General features: G+C 36.9%; 2 protein-coding genes across 5 annotated transcripts in view; both read right to left on the bottom strand.

The window, feature by feature from the left end:
* Positions 1-203: 203 nt before the first annotated feature.
* si:dkey-118k5.3 (NLR family CARD domain-containing protein 3) lies at positions 204-9,782 on the bottom strand. Its single transcript, XM_051129141.1, has 8 exons — positions 8,857-9,782; positions 4,566-6,425; positions 3,845-4,272; positions 3,656-3,742; positions 3,396-3,479; positions 2,442-2,525; positions 2,269-2,352; positions 204-2,187 (listed from the first exon to the last, which is right to left on the bottom strand). Exons 2-8 carry the CDS (start codon positions 6,366-6,368, stop codon positions 2,094-2,096), a joined length of 2,664 nt encoding a protein of 887 aa, XP_050985098.1. The 5' UTR covers positions 6,369-6,425; positions 8,857-9,782; the 3' UTR covers positions 204-2,093.
* A 1,466-nt stretch (positions 9,783-11,248) lies between these two features.
* myo1cb (myosin Ic, paralog b) overlaps positions 11,249-17,607 on the bottom strand; it is a 54,543-nt gene continuing 48,184 nt past the window's right edge. For all 4 annotated transcript variants that reach the window (XM_051129128.1, XM_051129130.1, XM_051129129.1 and 1 more), the window contains 13 exons: positions 16,986-17,103; positions 16,497-16,610; positions 15,229-15,305; positions 14,984-15,137; positions 14,719-14,878; positions 14,544-14,627; positions 13,436-13,529; positions 13,297-13,352; positions 12,895-13,030; positions 12,589-12,659; positions 11,634-11,731; positions 11,433-11,532; positions 11,249-11,345 (listed from right to left, as the gene is read on the bottom strand). In XM_051129128.1, coding sequence (XP_050985085.1) covers positions 11,319-11,345; positions 11,433-11,532; positions 11,634-11,731; positions 12,589-12,659; positions 12,895-13,030; positions 13,297-13,352; positions 13,436-13,529; positions 14,544-14,627; positions 14,719-14,878; positions 14,984-15,137; positions 15,229-15,305; positions 16,497-16,610; positions 16,986-17,103 — 1,289 coding nt within the window. In that variant the 3' untranslated portion in view covers positions 11,249-11,318. The remainder of the gene's footprint in view (positions 11,346-11,432; positions 11,533-11,633; positions 11,732-12,588; positions 12,660-12,894; positions 13,031-13,296; positions 13,353-13,435; positions 13,530-14,543; positions 14,628-14,718; positions 14,879-14,983; positions 15,138-15,228; positions 15,306-16,496; positions 16,611-16,985; positions 17,104-17,607) is intronic.

Below are 17,607 nucleotides of genomic sequence, written 5' to 3'. Positions count from 1 at the left end.
TGGGTATCAGATTCAAAGCTGTTTTCAAACTTATGAAGGTGCATATTTATCAGTGTTTTGTGTAGCAAATATCATTGAGATTATATAAATATGCTAGAAAATATAATACAGGAGAACTGAACAAATGACCAAACCTCCTCATTAGGCTTTTTGTTGTTTTCTGTACTCTCTCAGCACTAAACTAAACAAAGAGGCGGTGAGTCACAAAACATCACGTCGGCATCTGCTGGTTTAAATGGGCAACTACATTCAAATACAGACAGAAGATGGATATTTTATGAGGGATTAAATATCATTCCGGTTCGAAACAAGTGGGAACTCCCTATTTTTTTTTTTGCACATCAATAAACTTATGCAATGTTTGAGACTTATCACATCGGACGTGAGAATGTACATGTATGGTAAGCTTTTGCATTCAAGGCAGCATCAATATATGGAATTATACTTCTAAAGCAACACGGTTTGAACTTTGAAGTGATGACAAACCACAGACTCCATTACCAAAGCAAACTGGAATCTGGAGAATCAATATCATGTTTATTGAGCGTCTTTTTGTTCATCTAGTTTTAATGTTTACATAACAGCACTTGTACTTTGCATTGTAAGCATTCCTGGGCAGTAATACTATAATAATTCATGTCATGATGTTATGACAGTAATATAAAAATGCCTGAACCTATATTATGCAACTTTCAGAAAGAAGACAAGCGTACAATGTTTCAAAAAAAAAAAAACATCTGACACAGATATCCATCTTTTGCTTCAACGCTAAAGTAAGCCTATGGGTGAGACTTCCGGTTCACTATCCGCTATAGAATAACAACGTGCAGTAAACGGTAAAAACTGTTTGCACTAATAAATCCACCACAAACCAGTGTGCTCATAATTAAGATAGCACATTAAAATAATATGGTAAGACACACCAATTTGCAATATCAAGCAGCAAAACAAAATGCAAAACAAAACAGTTGTGTAACACAAAAAGATGGATATTATTGCTGGCTTTACGTAAAGTAACACAGTAATGAATGAAACCCGTGGTCACAAGTCTTACAAAAAGTGGTCAAGCCCATTCTATTTATCTATCTATCTATGCTAAACTGTTTTAGCAATGGTTTCACATAGTAACTTCAAAATACATGCATTTACTAACCAAAGAATACTCTGGTTTTGTGTATTTTACACTTACATATTTACTTCTGTTTATGAAGCATCTAAGAGGAGCCCTGAGCTCTGCATGTAAAAGCACCCACAAAAATGGGCAATAAACCAGTGACAATTATTGTCAATCTGGTCTGAGACACTATAGCAGGAAGGAGAAAGAAGATAATAATTTATAAAGAAGTATTAGATAAATTGATGTGTGCTGAGGAGTCATTTTAGGGCCCTCAAAATATAACATACACTTACAAGCTTTAGTAAAATCTGATTATGTGGGTTAAGCTGTAACAGCTTTGTTAATAAAAAGATTCACAGAATAAATAAATGCAATACAGTGTCTTGAGAAAGAACAGTACATGAATCTAAGACAGTTCTGATTATTACTGCAGTTTAAACCATGTATTACAAAAGTACCATTTAACACAGTTTCTTAAAACTCCAGCAGAGGGCAGCATTAGGCTTGAGTAGTTAAAAGAATAGTTTTTTATAGTGAAAACGCAACTTAATGTTTGATTTGTTTCTTAAAGCATGCTGCTTTTTGCTTCACAAGATGTTGATTGATAGATTAGAGGCGTACGGATTACTTGTGGATTATTGTGATGTTTTTATCAAGCAATTTGGACTCACATTCCGACGGCACCCATTCACTGCAGAGGATCCATTGGTGAGCAAGTGTAATGCTAAATTTCTCCAAATCTGTTCCAGTGAAGAAACAAACTCTGCATCTTGGATGGCCTGAAGGTGAGTATATTTTCATAGTAAAACAGTCTAATATGTATTCAAAGTAATATATCAGAGCAACTGTACCAATATGTAAAATAATGAGTAAATGAGTATGAATAAAATGTGTGAATGAAACCGTTCATCCTGAACTAGTTCGGCATTGCAAATGGAGCTTTAGAGATCAGCTCCACTGGTTTGTTGCTCGTGGGTCAGACGCAAACTTTAATATCAAGGTTTGGTCTGGTCTTTGCAAATTCTTTCAGTTTCTTGACGCCATCTTTGGTAAACTTGTTGTCAAACATCCTGCGATGAATAGAAAATAGATTTGTGTTACAGAATCATGAGAAAATAACCTGAAGTAAATCAGGTCTAAATGTTTCTTACCACAGATACTCTAATGTAGTGTTCTCTTTCAGGGCAGCCATGAGGACTTCTGCTCCTTTGTCTGTCACCAGGTTGTCACGAAGTCTATAGGATGCAGAATTTATAACGCATTGAACTTTGAAGATAAATAAATGATTTGAGAGATCGAAATGACGGGGGTAAGTCTCCTTCACCTGATATCCATCAAAGTGTGATTCATCCTCAACAATTCTGCAAGATAACCAGCTCCAACATCTCCAATTTTATTGATGGCCATTCTAATGAAAGAATGATATTGCAAACATAAGACGAGTCCAGCATATACACTACTAGTCAAAAGTAATTGAACAGTAAGATTTTTGATGTTTTTTAAAGAAGTCTCTTCTGCTCTTCAAGCCTGCATCTATTTGATCCAAAATACAGCAAAAGCAGTAATATTGTGAAATATTTTTACTGTTTAAAATAACTGCTTTATGTATGAATATATTTTAAAATGTAATTTATTCCTGTGATCAAAGCAAAATTTTCAGCATCTTTACTCCAGTCACATGATCTTTTAGAAATCATTCTAATATGCTGATTTGCATTTTTTTATTATTATTATCAATATTTACAGTTGAGAACATTTTTTCAGGATTTTTTGATAAATAGAAAGATCCAAAGGTCAGCATTTATCTAAAATAAAAATTCAAATAATACAAAAATACTTTTATTTAGCAAGTATGCATTAAACTGATCAAATATGATGAAAAAGACATTTATAATGTTACAAAAGATATCTATTTTAGATAAACACTGTTCTTCCTCTATTCATCAAAGAAAACTGAAAAAATTTTACTCAGCTGTTTTCAACATAATAATGATATATGTTTTTTGAGCAGTAAATCAGAATATTAGAATGATTTCTGAAGGGTCATGTGACTGGAGTAATGATGCTGAAAATTGAAATCACAGGAATAAATTACACTTAAAATCTATTCATATTGAAAACAGTTATTTTAAATAGTAAAAATATTTCAAAAATTGTACTGTTTTTGCTGTACTTTGGATCAAATAAACACAGGCTCGGTGAGCAGAAAAGAAAATCTTTTGAGTGGTAGTTTATGTGTATTTGTAACTAAAATAATATTTTTTTTCCTGCTGTTCACCTGAGATCAGTCACAGTACGATTTTCCTTCAGCGCTTCTACAAGGATCTTCAGGCCTTCACAGCCAAGCCCTGTCGCAACCACCCTATATTGAAAATACACATCCATTATAAATTTGCACTTGTAGCATGTTTTCTTTTATTCATTTATTTATAAATGTAATTGTAAAATAATAATAATAAAATTTATTTTTTTGGCATTTATTTTGTATATGTTACATTTTCATTTACTTTATATTTAAACAAATTTTTTCCCACTTACCACAGCCTCTGAATGCGACAATCTGGGTTTCTCAGAACAAGGGATAACACAGCCGCTCCATCTGGACCAAGAGGATTCTGCCCCAGGCTTTATGTGAAGAACAAACAAAAAACATCACAAAGCACAATAATAATAACATCTGACATTTATCTGCTTCTGAACAATTATGCCTACAGTTACAGTATTTACCTAAGCGTTGAGAAGAGAGGAAGGACTGGTAGGAGCCGGCGTAGTCCGTCAGCATCGAGTCCTTGAGCATCTAAATTTAAAACCTGCAGGTCTGGACTGAGTTGTAACAGGAAAGCCAGCTCGCTCCAGTCCTTGTTTCCTGAAGCGGACTGATCTGAGGCCTGCTGTGACAGAACTTTCATCCAGCTCTGTAGCCGCTGTGACAACCCAGGGTCCTGAGCCTCATAGAGACAGTGACACACATTGACCTTCCTCTCCGGGCTGAGAGTGGAGCTCTGGAGTTGGGAATGTAACAGATGGAGAAGGAAAGGAGGAGTCGGGTCTGGAGAGGGCTGGCAACGGAGCAGATGCATCTTGGGCCCGTCAGGGAAAAATCCATTTAGGATGAGACGTGTTCTGGGAACCAGCAGGCCGCATACAAACCTGGATAAGCAGAAGTAACTGGTCAGTTATGAAAAGGAAAATCAAAAAAGGGATAGTTCTCCCAAAAATGTAAATTATGTCATTAATTACTCACCCTCATTTTGTTCCAAACCTTTAAGACCTTAGTTCATCTTCGGTACACAAATTAAGATATTTTTGATGAAATCCGAGAGCTTTCTGACCCTGCGTAGACAGCAACGCAACTGACGCGTTCAAAAAAATATCTTAATTTGTGAAGGTCTTCCAGGTTTGGAACGACATGAGTGTGTGTGACAAGAGTTTTAAAAGATACCTGCAAAAAAAGGTCCATGTGTCCAGACTGATGTCGTTCACCACAGCGAAGGGCCTTCTTAATACGTCTGCGAAAGAGACGATGCGGTCTGCCGAATTTGTTAACGGCTGATGCCATTTGTTTAAATGCAGATTGAAGATAGCCTGTGCTTGCTTTGAGTCCTGAAAATGGATCAGATCCTGAGAGCGACTGGAGAACATAGTAGAGGGCAGCCAGAAACTCCTGCACGCTGGTATGGATAAAATGAAAGCCTTTTTCAAAGGTGAGGGACGCTCGATCTTCTTTAAGTATCTCGGAGAGGAATACCTGTGAGAGTTTGGTGCTGTCTAGATTAAAAGAGCTCAGATCAGAGTTTTCAAAGATGAAGCGTCTCTCCAGGAGGCCTTTGAAGGCCATAGCTCCCAGGCTTTTGAGTATAGGCTGCATTTCACCAAGGACGTGAGGGGCGTGCTGAAGCCTAGTGTGATGGGAGCCCTCGCTACGCCCTTGCACATGGAATAGCAAGATGGATTTAACAAAGCAGCAGTAGATTTCAGAGATCGTGACTGGTTTGGAGTTCTCCTCAGAAGGTACCAATGAGGAGCTGGCTTCCTCAAGAGCTTCTTTGTCTCCTAGCGTGGCACTTATAGAATCAGGATAAAGGCAGGAGCCGCCATCGTGCAAGGCGGTGGATACTATCCAACAGAATGCGGGAATGTGGCACATGAGGAGAAGAGGCTTATGGGACGACACCGAAGCCCACACTGCATCAGCAGCCTCAGGAGAACTGCAGTTCTGCTCAAAGTACTGCTTCTGTTGAGCTACGGAGAAACCGAGCAGACTGTAAAACTGGCTAACCAGAACTGGAGGAACTTTGGACACTGCATGAGGTCTGGAGGTTAGGAAAATGGACACTCCTGGAAGCAGATTTCCCTTGATTAGGTTGACCACAATGGATTGTATAGGTTGCACCCGCTCAGGATCTGAACACTTAGGAGTGTGTTCGAAATTAAGAGGGTAGCAGAATTCATCTAGACCATCTAAGATGAGCAAAAACTGGGTTGGGTTTGAGTTCAGCAACTCGGGCAGGAACGGTTTCAGGTGGATGTAGTGATCCGAGAGCAGGTCCTGCAAGCTCTGGTCTTGGGTTATGAGGTTCAGCTCACGGAAGGACAGAGATAGGACAATCTTGGACGAGTTGGTTTCTGCAGACCACTCTCGCACCAAGCGCTTCACAACCGTGGTTTTCCCACTTCCAGCAACTCCTGACAGCATATTCACTCCGCTCGTTGTATTACACAGCAGGTTCTCATAAATGTCTTTGAAAATGCAGGTCTCATCCGCGCGTGTTCTGAAAGCATCCCCGACTCCTGCCGACTCATGTCGGCATTGAGAAGACGATGCGTAACCAGCTTGTCTTGAGAAGGTGATATCAGTCCAGCACCCGCCCTCATCCTGTTCCAAAGTCTGTCCTCTGATATTGAGATAGTCCACCAGGCCATGCTGTCTGGCTAAGATGACCTTGTGCTTTCTGAGGCTGTTTTGCCTGCTTGGCTGTCCTAGTTTTGCGGTTTCATCTTGAACACTTGGTAGTACGTAAAGGAAAGCCCTGCAGGATTCTTCTCCTCTCCCGTTTAGCACATCCAGCAGAACTCTCATACATTCTCGCTCACCTCGAACAGACGAACCTCTAATAAAACTGAGGTCCTCCTCGGTCACTGCACCCACATTAAACAGCACGTCCAGAAGGCGTGTCAGGTGTTCGCTGTAGTTCTCCACCAGCTCCACACGACGCTGTTGAATCTCTGTGCTACAGGGTCCAACAGCCATCACTTTAAAAGGTTCCCAATTATAAGGGAGTTTGGGGCTCCCTATTTAAGGCCTGACCTTGCCACCGAAAGATATCAAAACAAAATGTGTGAAAAGTTAAAACCTCACACAAACCATGAAATTCACAATCTCACAAATAAGTTTGAGGAGGTAACCATAGCAAAAGTGTGCAAGTGTTTTCATGATGCGTCAATCGGCTGTATTGGCGGCACAGATTCTTGCTGATTCTTGCTGAAAATTAACTTTAGTTTGTCAAAATATTGTGCAGTTTCCTGCTTACCAAAGCCACTTTTCCACTATCGGGCCGAACGGTTCTTGGAACGGTCAGGTACGGTTCCATTTGTGTTTCCACCTGAGCCTGGTACGGCACGGCACAATTAAAAACCGTTCTCGGCCCAGACTTCTCGGCACAGTTAGACAACCGTGCTAAACCCTTCTGTTTATTTTATTTTTTGAGCCAAGAGTTGTGTCCTTTATTGTCATGTTTTGGGCTGTACTAATCGGTCAGACCAGGATATATATTTGGAGTACTGCAAAAAGTATAGACTGCCAAACGTTATAACAAATCAAGGAGAAGAGTGCAAAAGACTGTCTGAGGAAAAGCAGAATTTGTGGTTGGCCAAACTGAACCACTTTCCTGCTTACTACGTCCTTCTCAATATGATTTAGCAGCTTTCACACATTTTTTCCATGGTTTAGACGGCATAAATTAGCAGAACAATGAGTGTTTTCACGACATGTCATCAGTCGGCCATAGTGAACGTAAACAATGCCACTGAGCCAAACAAAACTTGCATATTTCGCTAATTATTGCTGCAATTATTGTCATGTTTTGGGCTGTGCTAATCAGTCAGAACAGGATATACATTTGGAGTGCTATAGACTGCCAAACGTTGTAACAGAACCACACAAACAACATTTGTGTTTGTTCTTATCATTACCAGTCAGGTCGGTGAAATATTAGGCTAAAATCTTTATTAATACTGCTCATATGTATCTTTACCACGTATTAACTTTAGTTTGTCAAAATATTGCGTCCTTTCCTGCTTACTACGTCCTTCTCAATATGATTTAGCATCTTCCACACATTTTTTCCGTGGTTTAGACGGCATAAATTAGCAGAACAACAAGTGTTTTCACGACACGTCATCAGTCGGCCATAGTGAACGTAAACAAGGCCACTGAGCCAAACAAAACTTGCATATTTTGCTGATTATTGCTGCAATTATTGTCATGTTTTGGGCTAATCGGTCGGACCAGGAAAAAAATTGGAGCACTATAAACTGCCAAAACTTATAACAAATCAAGGAGAAGAGTGCAAAAGACTAAGGAACAAAAGGTGTTTGTGGTTGGCCAAACTGGATAAGGATTTCCAGGGCAAAAATCTTGACAACATTCATGTTTCTTCTTATGATTTCCGGTCAAATAGGTGAAATATTAGGCTAATATCTTAATTGATACTCTTAATTAGTACCTTTACCACCTATTAACTTTAGTTTGTCAAAATATTGTGCAGTTTCCTGCTTACCAAAGCCACTTTTCCACTATCGGGCCGAACGGTTCTTAGAACGGCCAGGTACGGTTCCATTTGTGTTTCCACCTGAGCCTGGTAAGGCACGGCACAATTAAAAACCGTTCTCGGCCCAGACTTCTCGGCACGGTTAGACAACCGTGCTAAACCCTTCTGTTTATTTTATTTTTTGAGCCAAGAGTTGTGTCCTTTTTTCTGTTATTTAACGAAGTAAATATCAGATTTATAAAAAAGTGTCCCAAAAACAGAAATATCTCATCATCGTCCATATCACTGTCGTACCAAGGCAACGACTGACGCATTTATATTTACATTCCAAAGAGTTGCGTTATCACCATCACAGTAGAAAATGAAATTCTATCCGCACTGACTGGCCCGGATCGACACGGAATGGAATGGTTAGGCAAAGAGAACAGTTCCGCCCGATAGTTGAAAAGTGGCTCAATATTTCTCTATATGATTTAGCAGCTTCCACACGGTTTATACAGCATACATTAGCAAAACAACTTATTCAGTAGTACATTAACCATGCAATCCATGCTGTTGTTTACATCCGAGTATCTCCAATATGGCCGCGAATCCGTGACGTAAGTGCAAACCCTCTATCAAATGGTAAATCGACAATGATGTAATAACGACATTAATACTTAATTTAAATGTATATAAAATGTAAATGAATATAGCTTAAATCACAAATACAATCACGAAACACTTAATGATTAATTTAAAGTGTACTTAAGATAACAGTTGGTTAAGTCTGTCAGGGACAACAAAAGATTCGCGCGAATACCTCACGCCCAGACCACGAACAGAAATTTTTTTTAGAGTCTACCCACGTTAAACTTGCTGTATAATTCATGTACATCAAATACATGATATATTAACAGTTACAAATAAGTACAGAGAAAAAAAACATCGAAATGATTTAATAAAGAAATAAATAATAAACCAACTTACAGGGTCACACGCATCATTCCCACACTTCCGTAGAATCTCATTGATTTAATAGCTCCTGAAAGTGAAACTACTCTTTGCGATACAGTAAGCTTAATATGAACGATTCATATCCTGACAAACCCAAACTTCTGTCGATTACTTATAGGCTACTACTAAACGAGACATAGCTATAGTTAAATAAACATTTTAGACGTCTAAAATACGAAATACTCTATGTATTGCTCTACAAGTCACCTGATACACAGCACATTGTGCAATAGCAGAATACAAGAAGTTGAAGGATCTCCGCCCAGTGTCAGTGACTCGGGCACTTCTCTGAATTGTCTTATTTATTGTACGTGGCTGGTTTCTGTTTACCGCAGTACACTTGTGATATGAAATTACTCATCCTTTTCGAAGTAATTAAACTCCTACAATTTAACGTATAGACTCTATTCAAAATGTCTGTGCTTTGGTGTGAAAAAACAGCGATAACATAATTGTCTGTGACATAATGACAACACCAGTCTCTCTTTCTCCTATTCCTGTCTATCTTTTACTTTCCTACGTCATATGCAACCGTGGACCACAAAACCAGTCAAAGGCAGCAATAGCCAGCAATAAATTGTATGGGTCAAAATGATCGATTTTTATGCCAAAAATCATTAGGATAATGATTTGCATATTACTAATCAAAAATTAAGTTTTGATATATTTACAGTAGAAAATTTACAAAATATCTTCATGGAACATGATCTAAATTTCCTAATGATTTTTGGCATAAAAGAAAAATCTATCATTTTGACCCATGCAATGTATTTTTGGCTATTGCTACAAATATACCCCAGCGACTTAAGACTGGTTTTGTGGTCCAGGGTCACATATTACCAAAACTTGACACTTTGCTACCGCTAGACGAAAAAGTAACTTACTTTGAACACTTCAAACCAAACACTCAATAAAAAAATGCAGAGCTTACACGGCAATGCTTTTTAAATCAGCTTTAATATGCTCAAATACATTGTCAGTTTGCGTCAAAATGACAGATTTCTTCCAGGTATTTTACACAAATAGTATAAAACAAATCACAAGTGTGAATCATATCTCAAATTGGGGGTCAGGAGTTTGTGTGGGCAGTCTTGGGGTGTTTTTATAAATGTCAAAAATAGATATTTGTTCTAAATACATTATATGCGGCACTTATGCATACAACAGCATTTTCCTTTCAGTGTTTTCTTATAAGCATCCTCATCTATGGCACCAGCTACTATAGGCACATGCTCAATGTTTCTCTGAACATTCTCCTTTGACAGTCACAACATCAAGGCAATATCAAACAATTGTGCTATCACGAGTTTCAGGTGCCCCTACAGTGCAAAGGGTAGGCCAAATTTTCACTTTTTAGTTTCTAAAATAACATCTGCGAACATTTACTGTAGTAGTGCTTTGTTACGGTTTATCTACATATACACAAACCTGCCTCAGAAAAATAAACCAAGTTACATATCGTTTTTTGTAGATAACATACAACTTACCCTACTATTATGGCTAAGAATATCTCTCACAAGCTTTGCAGTGAATGTAAAGCAGTGCTAATGTGGGAAATGGCGTTAATATGAGAGATTATTGTGTCCAGTGTATTAGGAGCACAAAGCCTGAGCAATTCACAACTGCTTTCAACAAACATCTGGATTTCTTTCCATTTTCGCAGGAACACTTATCTTATCAAAGATACTTTCTAAGCCTGACATTTTGAGGCAGAGATTTGGGACTGAGAAAATAAATATTTACTCTCTGAACTCAGATTAAGCCCTTTATCGTAATGGATAATGAATCAATGTAAAAAATAGGGTTGTTTTTTCTAGCACAGTTCCATCACTTTTCATACATGACACGCACCCTCAATGCACTTGGCATATGCTCTCTACAAGTTTGTCCTTCTTTTTATCAACTAATATTGTGTAAAATAGTGTGTAGAACAGGTTTAACCGTTCATCTTCTCTATGCAAAAAGTAATACCTTTCCTATGAACGCAGAAGCGTATTGGTTCTGAGTAGGTTTGGATTGCAGAATCCAAGGAAAAGTAAAAGTAATCACGTGTGAACATAAATAGGACCGAAGCTAATAACTACTACTCATTATGAACCCTGATTCACCTCATTAGCATGGCTGAGGTCTCCTTCTCAAATCAACATTTCCCAAATAAAGCTAGATAAAGACAGAGTGCAGGAAAATGCACATATATATTGTTATTTCTTGGTTTTGACATATAAAATCATAATATTCATTTAACAGTATTAATCCCCCAAAACATAAATAAGTTTGCTGGATTTTCACAACTTAAAGCAGAGGCCTTTGGTGCAGCTGGCTGGCGTCTGATTGGCAGAGAGAGGCTCCGCCTTTAGTCATGTGATTGATGAACTAAGGAGCGTATCTGGAAGATCCTGTGAGAATGCAGGAAGTGCTTGGTCATGACTCGTCCATCATCTTGAGTTGAGGCGAGGGGCAGTCTGAGAAATTAAAAATATGTTTGTTGTTATTTCAGTGAGGGAAAAAACTATTTTGATAAAGAAGTTTATTTCATCAGCAACGCTTACCACAGAAAGGTGTCCATTCTTAGCCTTGGCTATCAGCAACTCTGAGCCAGATGTGAAATCTATGATCCCTTCTTTTCCTTGCGCCACACTGAACTTTATACTGTCCATGAGAGGGGAAACAACAGTTTTTATTAGTAAAAATATAATAAACAGAATTATGAGAACTGTGTTTTAAAAAAATGATCATTTTGTGACACTCACCTTCCCTGGTTAATGTTAATGCTGTTCATCTTGTCAGCACAGATGGCCACTTTGGTTAACGCCTCAATGACATGCTCACTCTGAAGCACCACATCACCCTGTGACAAAATACAGCTCATATATTCACTCTGAAAGCAGTTGGTTTTGCGCTTAAAGAATCGGTTCACTTCCAGAATAAAAAATTCCTCATAATTTACTGCTATGTCATTTAAGATGTTCGTGTCTTTTCTTCCTTCAGTTGCAAGGAAATAAGGTTTTTGAGGAAAACATTCCAGGATTTTTCTCCATATAGTGGACTTCAATGGGGATCTGTGTGCAAACTGCAGTTTAATTGCAGCTTTAAAGGGCTCTACATGATCCCAGCTGAGAAATAAGGGTCTTATCTAGCAAAACGATCCATAATTTTCTAAAGGAAAATACGAACTGATACATTTTTCAACCAAAAAATGCTCGTCTTGCACTCGCTCAACCTCACGCATAACTTGGGTGGAAATACTGACCCAGTGTTTACAAAGCGAACATGCAAAGAAAGTCAAACGCCTTTACAAAATAAGGTAAAACAACAATGTCGAACGATTTTGAAGTTGGAGGAGAAAATGAGATGGAGTTTTTCAAGCTAGTGCAAGATGAGCATTTGTGGTTAAAAAGTAAACAAATTTTGACTTTTTTAAGAAAAAGACCAATCATTTCGCTAGATAAGGCCCTTATTCCTCGGCTGGAATCATGTAGAGCCATTTGAAGCTGCAATTTTGATTTTCAACCCGCTGATCCCCTTTGAAGTCGACTACATGGAGAGCAATCCTGGAATGTTTTTCTCAAAAACTTTTATTTGTTTGCGAGTGAAGAAAGAAAAACATGAACATCTTGGATGACTTTGTGGTGAGTACATTTTTTTTCTGGAAGTGAACTGATCCTTTAAGGAAATTAAAAGCAAATAACTGATCTTTAGACTTACCTTCTGCTTATTGTCTTCACAAGCAACATGGAGAACAAACATGCCGTCACTCAGAGAGCTGACAGAAATCCCTATAGAGAAAACAGAAGTGGAACAGAATTAGTTGTAATTCACTTTTTTGAATGGGTGTTTCACACCAGAGCTTTTAGCATGGATGTCTGATTTTGAGAAAAAAAGTGTTTTTTTCGAACTGGGTTTGAACAAAATTCTGAATTAAGCATTCAGGTCTGCTTGAAAACAAACAGAATTTTCTTTTTTCGGTGAACTATCCCTTTAAGCTGTGTCATTCTCCGTCCTACTTCATACCTTTCAGAGAGCTGTAGTCGATCCGCTGTTTCAGCTTGGCCTCCTCTACAATGACGGCACTGCTGGCCATGAGCAGGAGCTGTCGGTTGCGTGCTTTGTATCCTTTTCTATCGTACTTCGTCACTGGAACAGCATACTGTGGAGAAAGATGGATTATATTATCAAAATCACCTTTCTTTTGTCACATTCTGTCTATTATCATAGTCATGTATAGTGCCTGAGGAAACGCTGACAAACACTGAGAAAAATGGTAATATGTAATAAACTGTATGTAAAATGACATATTCCTGACTTTTTTGGAGAGACTGATGAGAGGATGTGTGTAAAAAGAGACCAGAACCACAGTCTAAAACCACATTAGAGAGAAATTTTCCCAAACAAACACCCTAGAATTTAACCAACCTTCATCTTCTCGTTCCCCAGAGCCTGTAGCACTTTAGGGTTGATGTCTTCCCCATCTTTTGACACACAGAGAGAAATCAATTAGAATATATATCACAGGAAATAAGCATCCAAAGTGAGCTGAAAGCCGAAAACTCACTGAGTCTTGTGCCCACAAAAAGTTTGGGGACGCTTTGTGGGTAGTTGTCCTTCTTGTCCTTAAAGATTTCACTTGCGACCATTTTCTGCTCCAACTGCAATTACAGATAATAAAGTTTGTTTTCCAATAGCCCAAAAATTATATAAATAAATACATTCATAATATAAAATTAAATAATAATAAAATTATATAAAAAAAATTGAACTATAATAAATTAAAAATAAATGATAAATTTAGTGATTGGATTGTAATAAAACAACAACAACAACAACAACAAAATAAAATAATAAAATATTTAACTATGTAAAATGTGACCATGTGTACTTTAATTCTGGGTTGAAGCTTAATTTTGAATTCAATTTCCGAACAGTCAAATGAATGAATGAATGAATAAATAAATAAATACAATATAAAATAAAATAAAATAAAATAAAATAAAATAAAATAAAATAAAATATGTACTACTAATAAAATAAAAATGCATAAAATAGAATAAAATGCATAAAATAAAATACAAAATAAAAATAAATACAATATAAAATAAAATATAAAATACTACTAATATAATAAAAATGCTACTAATAAAATAGAAATGCATAAAATAAATAAACAAAAACCAATAAAATTATAATGATATAAAAATGGACTATAATAAATTATAATTACAAACAAATTATAAATAAAAATGGGTTGATTGGATTGTAATTAAAAATAAAATAAAACAACATTAAATTAAATATTTAACTGTAAATGTGACAATAATATAATAGAATTAATATAATATAACAAATTAATAATATAATATAATGTAATATAGAAAACATTGGCCTATAACAAAGTATAATTAGAAATAAATTATACGTAAAAATGGACTGATTAGGTTGTAATTAAAAATAAAATAAAATAAAATGTCACAATGGGTATTTCTACTTAATTCTGGGTTGAAGCTTAATTTTCAGTATTTCCCAACAATCAAATGAATGAATAAATAAATAAATAAACAAATACAATATAAAATAAAAAAATACTAATAAAATGAAATGAAATAAAATAAAATAAAATAAAATAAAATAAAATAAAATAAAATAAAATAAAATAAAATAAACACCTGGTGCTTCCATTCCGGGTTGATATTCTTGCAGTACTTCCACACCATGTTCTGCATGCAGAGTTTGCGGAGGTGTTCTGAAGCCTGTAAACAACAGGAAGGCATAATCTCTCATCTCATGTCTAGAGGAGTCTATGCTTGTACTGATGACTGATTCATGACTAATATATCTCACCTCAATGAGGGCGGGAGGTGGGGTTGGCCAGTTCTTATCTAAAACAGTTTTGGGTAGGCTCCTGTGCAACTTCATTAGGAACGAATAGCGAACGTAGTCCAGGAAGTATTCATTCTCTGGGCAACGCGGCTGGTGACGATAGATGAAGCCTTTGATGAACCTGTAACAATGTCCAGAGACAATAAAAACAAAAGTGAGCATAAGTTCTTTTACTGGACAGAATCAGATCACTGACTTTTGTATTAGTCATGTCGTGCACACAGACCTGCGGATGGTGTTGGCAGCCTCTCTCCTGCGCTTTGCTTCCCTGCGGGCCAGAATACCTCTCCACCAGGCCTGGATCTTGATAGCTGATTGTCGCATTTTACGGTATTTGGTTTTTTGACTGTAGCCTTTCCAGGATGACTGGAGTTTGGTAGCTGTGCATGAAGAACAGTGTGTGGAGGTTAAGGTTAGACAGACCATCCAGTGAAGAGTTACACAATATGCATTCATACATATGCATCATACCAAGGCTGTGTTTTCTGACTTCTAGTGCATCTTCGGTTGCAAACAAGGTTTTAGGGAAGCGGATGAAGATTTTGGTCCTTTAAAAGAAAAAAAAATGGCCTTCATCTTTTTGGAATGACAGAAAGAAGACAGTTTTTTATACTAACACAGCTGAAGTCAAAAGAAAAAATGCATGAAAAAAGTACTGACCTGAATAAGATATTTCACACAAAAGACATTTACACAGAAAATAGTTGCATTTAAAAAAATGACCCTGCCCAAAAGTATTCACACACTTGATTCTTAATACTGTGTTGTTACCTGAATGATCCACAGCTGTTTTTTTTTGTTCAGTGATAGTTGTTTATGAGTCCCCTGTTTGTCCTGAACAGTTAAACTGCCTGCTGTTCTTCAGAAAAATCCTTCAAGTCCCACAAATTTGTTTTTTCAGCCATTTTGTGAATTTGAAACCTTTCCAGCAATGACTGTATGATTTTGAGACCCATCTTTTCACACAGAGGACAACTGAGAGACTCATATGCAACTATTACAGAAGGTTCAAACGCTCACTGATGCTCCAGAAACAAACACGATGCATTAAGAGCCGGGGGGTGAAAACTTTTGAACGGAATGAGGGTGTGTACAATTTTCTTATTTTGCCTAAATATCATATTTTTCTTTCTCATTTAGTACTGCCCTTCAGAAGCTACAGAAGATGCTTACATGTTCCACAGAAGACAAAAGTTATCTGATCTTTAAATTCAAAAAGTTTTCACCCCCTGGTTCTTTATGCATCATGTTTTCTTCTGAAGCATCAGTGAGTGTTTGAACTTTCTGTAATAGTTACATATGAGTCCCTCAGTTGTCCTCAGTATGAAAAGATGGATCTTAAAATCAAACAGTCATTTTTAGAAAGGGTTCAAACACACAAAAGTGTTTAAAAACCAAAGAATTTTGGTTCAGGACAAACAAGGGATTAATGAACATCTAAACAAAAACACACAACTGTGGATCATTCAGGTAATAACACAGTATTAAGAATCAAATGTATGAATACTTTTGAACAGGATCATTTTTATAAATTCAACTATTATTTTCTCTTGTGGGCTATACGTAAACACCTTTTATGTGAAATATCTTAGGTCAGTACTAAATAAAAAATAACATGCAGTTTGTATGTTTCTTATTTTGGTAAAATAATTAACATTTTGCAGATTCTGCAAGGTGTATGTAAACTTTTGACTTCAACTGTATGATAAAAGTTTGAAATGCTTATTTGCGTAACCAACCTGCCGAGTTTGTACTCCTCAGGTTTGTAGCCGAGGTGCTTGACGAGTGTGGACACTCCATCAACCAGACGGCCGTCCCAGTTCGGCCAGGTGTCTGGACATAGGGATTTATACCTAAAACAGGAAATCACAAGCATTACCCACAAAACTCAACTACATTTAAAGTAGAAAGAGGAATCACTGTTTTCAACACTGCTTGTTCCCTTTGACCTTAATTATCACTGAATTCCACAGGAAGTGCTGAGCTTTTAAAAGAGGATTAGAAAGTGTGAACACTTTACAAATAATCTTTTTTGTGACAGCCTTGCTGAAAAATAGCCTAAATCAGCTAAACAGATTCAGGCTATCATGAACTACAAGTTAAAAGCGTATTGGGGGTTACTATTCTGAGGCATGTTTGGTCACCCAACAGGGCTACACTTGAAATAATAACCAGGTTGTGCCATTAAAAGTCTAGTTTTTATATTCTTCTGCCATGTAGATGCCAACCTTTGCAGGAAGGTCTCGTAGCGACGGCGATATGCAAAGCCAGCTCTCCTCACCCGAAGGTTTTCCATCAAACCAAGATATTTTACTTGGTGCCTGATGAGGACTTCATCAAAACGCCCTGTAGAGAGATATATTTTTAGTTTAATGAGGCTTTGTAAAATTGTGTATGTTATTTATGTATAAACCTATAGATTTGCCACTGCTTATGAGGATAAGAGCTTATTAACAAACAGAAGACGCTAAGAAATATCAACAAAAGACAAGGGTGAAACAATAGAGCTGATGAAGTAAGAGAGAATCAGAGTGAGGGAACGAATGACTGCAGTTTGAACAATGAATCCATTACATCACACAGAGAAGAAAAAAACGGCACAAATAAACTCAATATAAATGTTGGCTTCTTATGATAAAAGTTAAAATATATATTCTATATATAGAAATTTTATATAAAATAAATAGAATAAATTTTTCTACAATTCTACAATCTTTTCTACATACCTTGGAGTGCCATATAAATGCCATGTTATATGAATATGGCAGTAATCCAGAAACATGGAATGCATCAAATTACCCTAATACTGACATACATAGCATGATAATACTGTCCAATTGTAAGCGAACA

The sequence above is a fragment of the Labeo rohita genome, chromosome 15, assembly GCF_022985175.1.
Source record: "Labeo rohita strain BAU-BD-2019 chromosome 15, IGBB_LRoh.1.0, whole genome shotgun sequence".
Lineage (NCBI taxonomy): Eukaryota > Metazoa > Chordata > Actinopteri > Cypriniformes > Cyprinidae > Labeo > Labeo rohita.
Note: the sequence above shows the minus strand (reverse complement) of the source record. Positions and strands in the feature narration are given on the sequence as shown.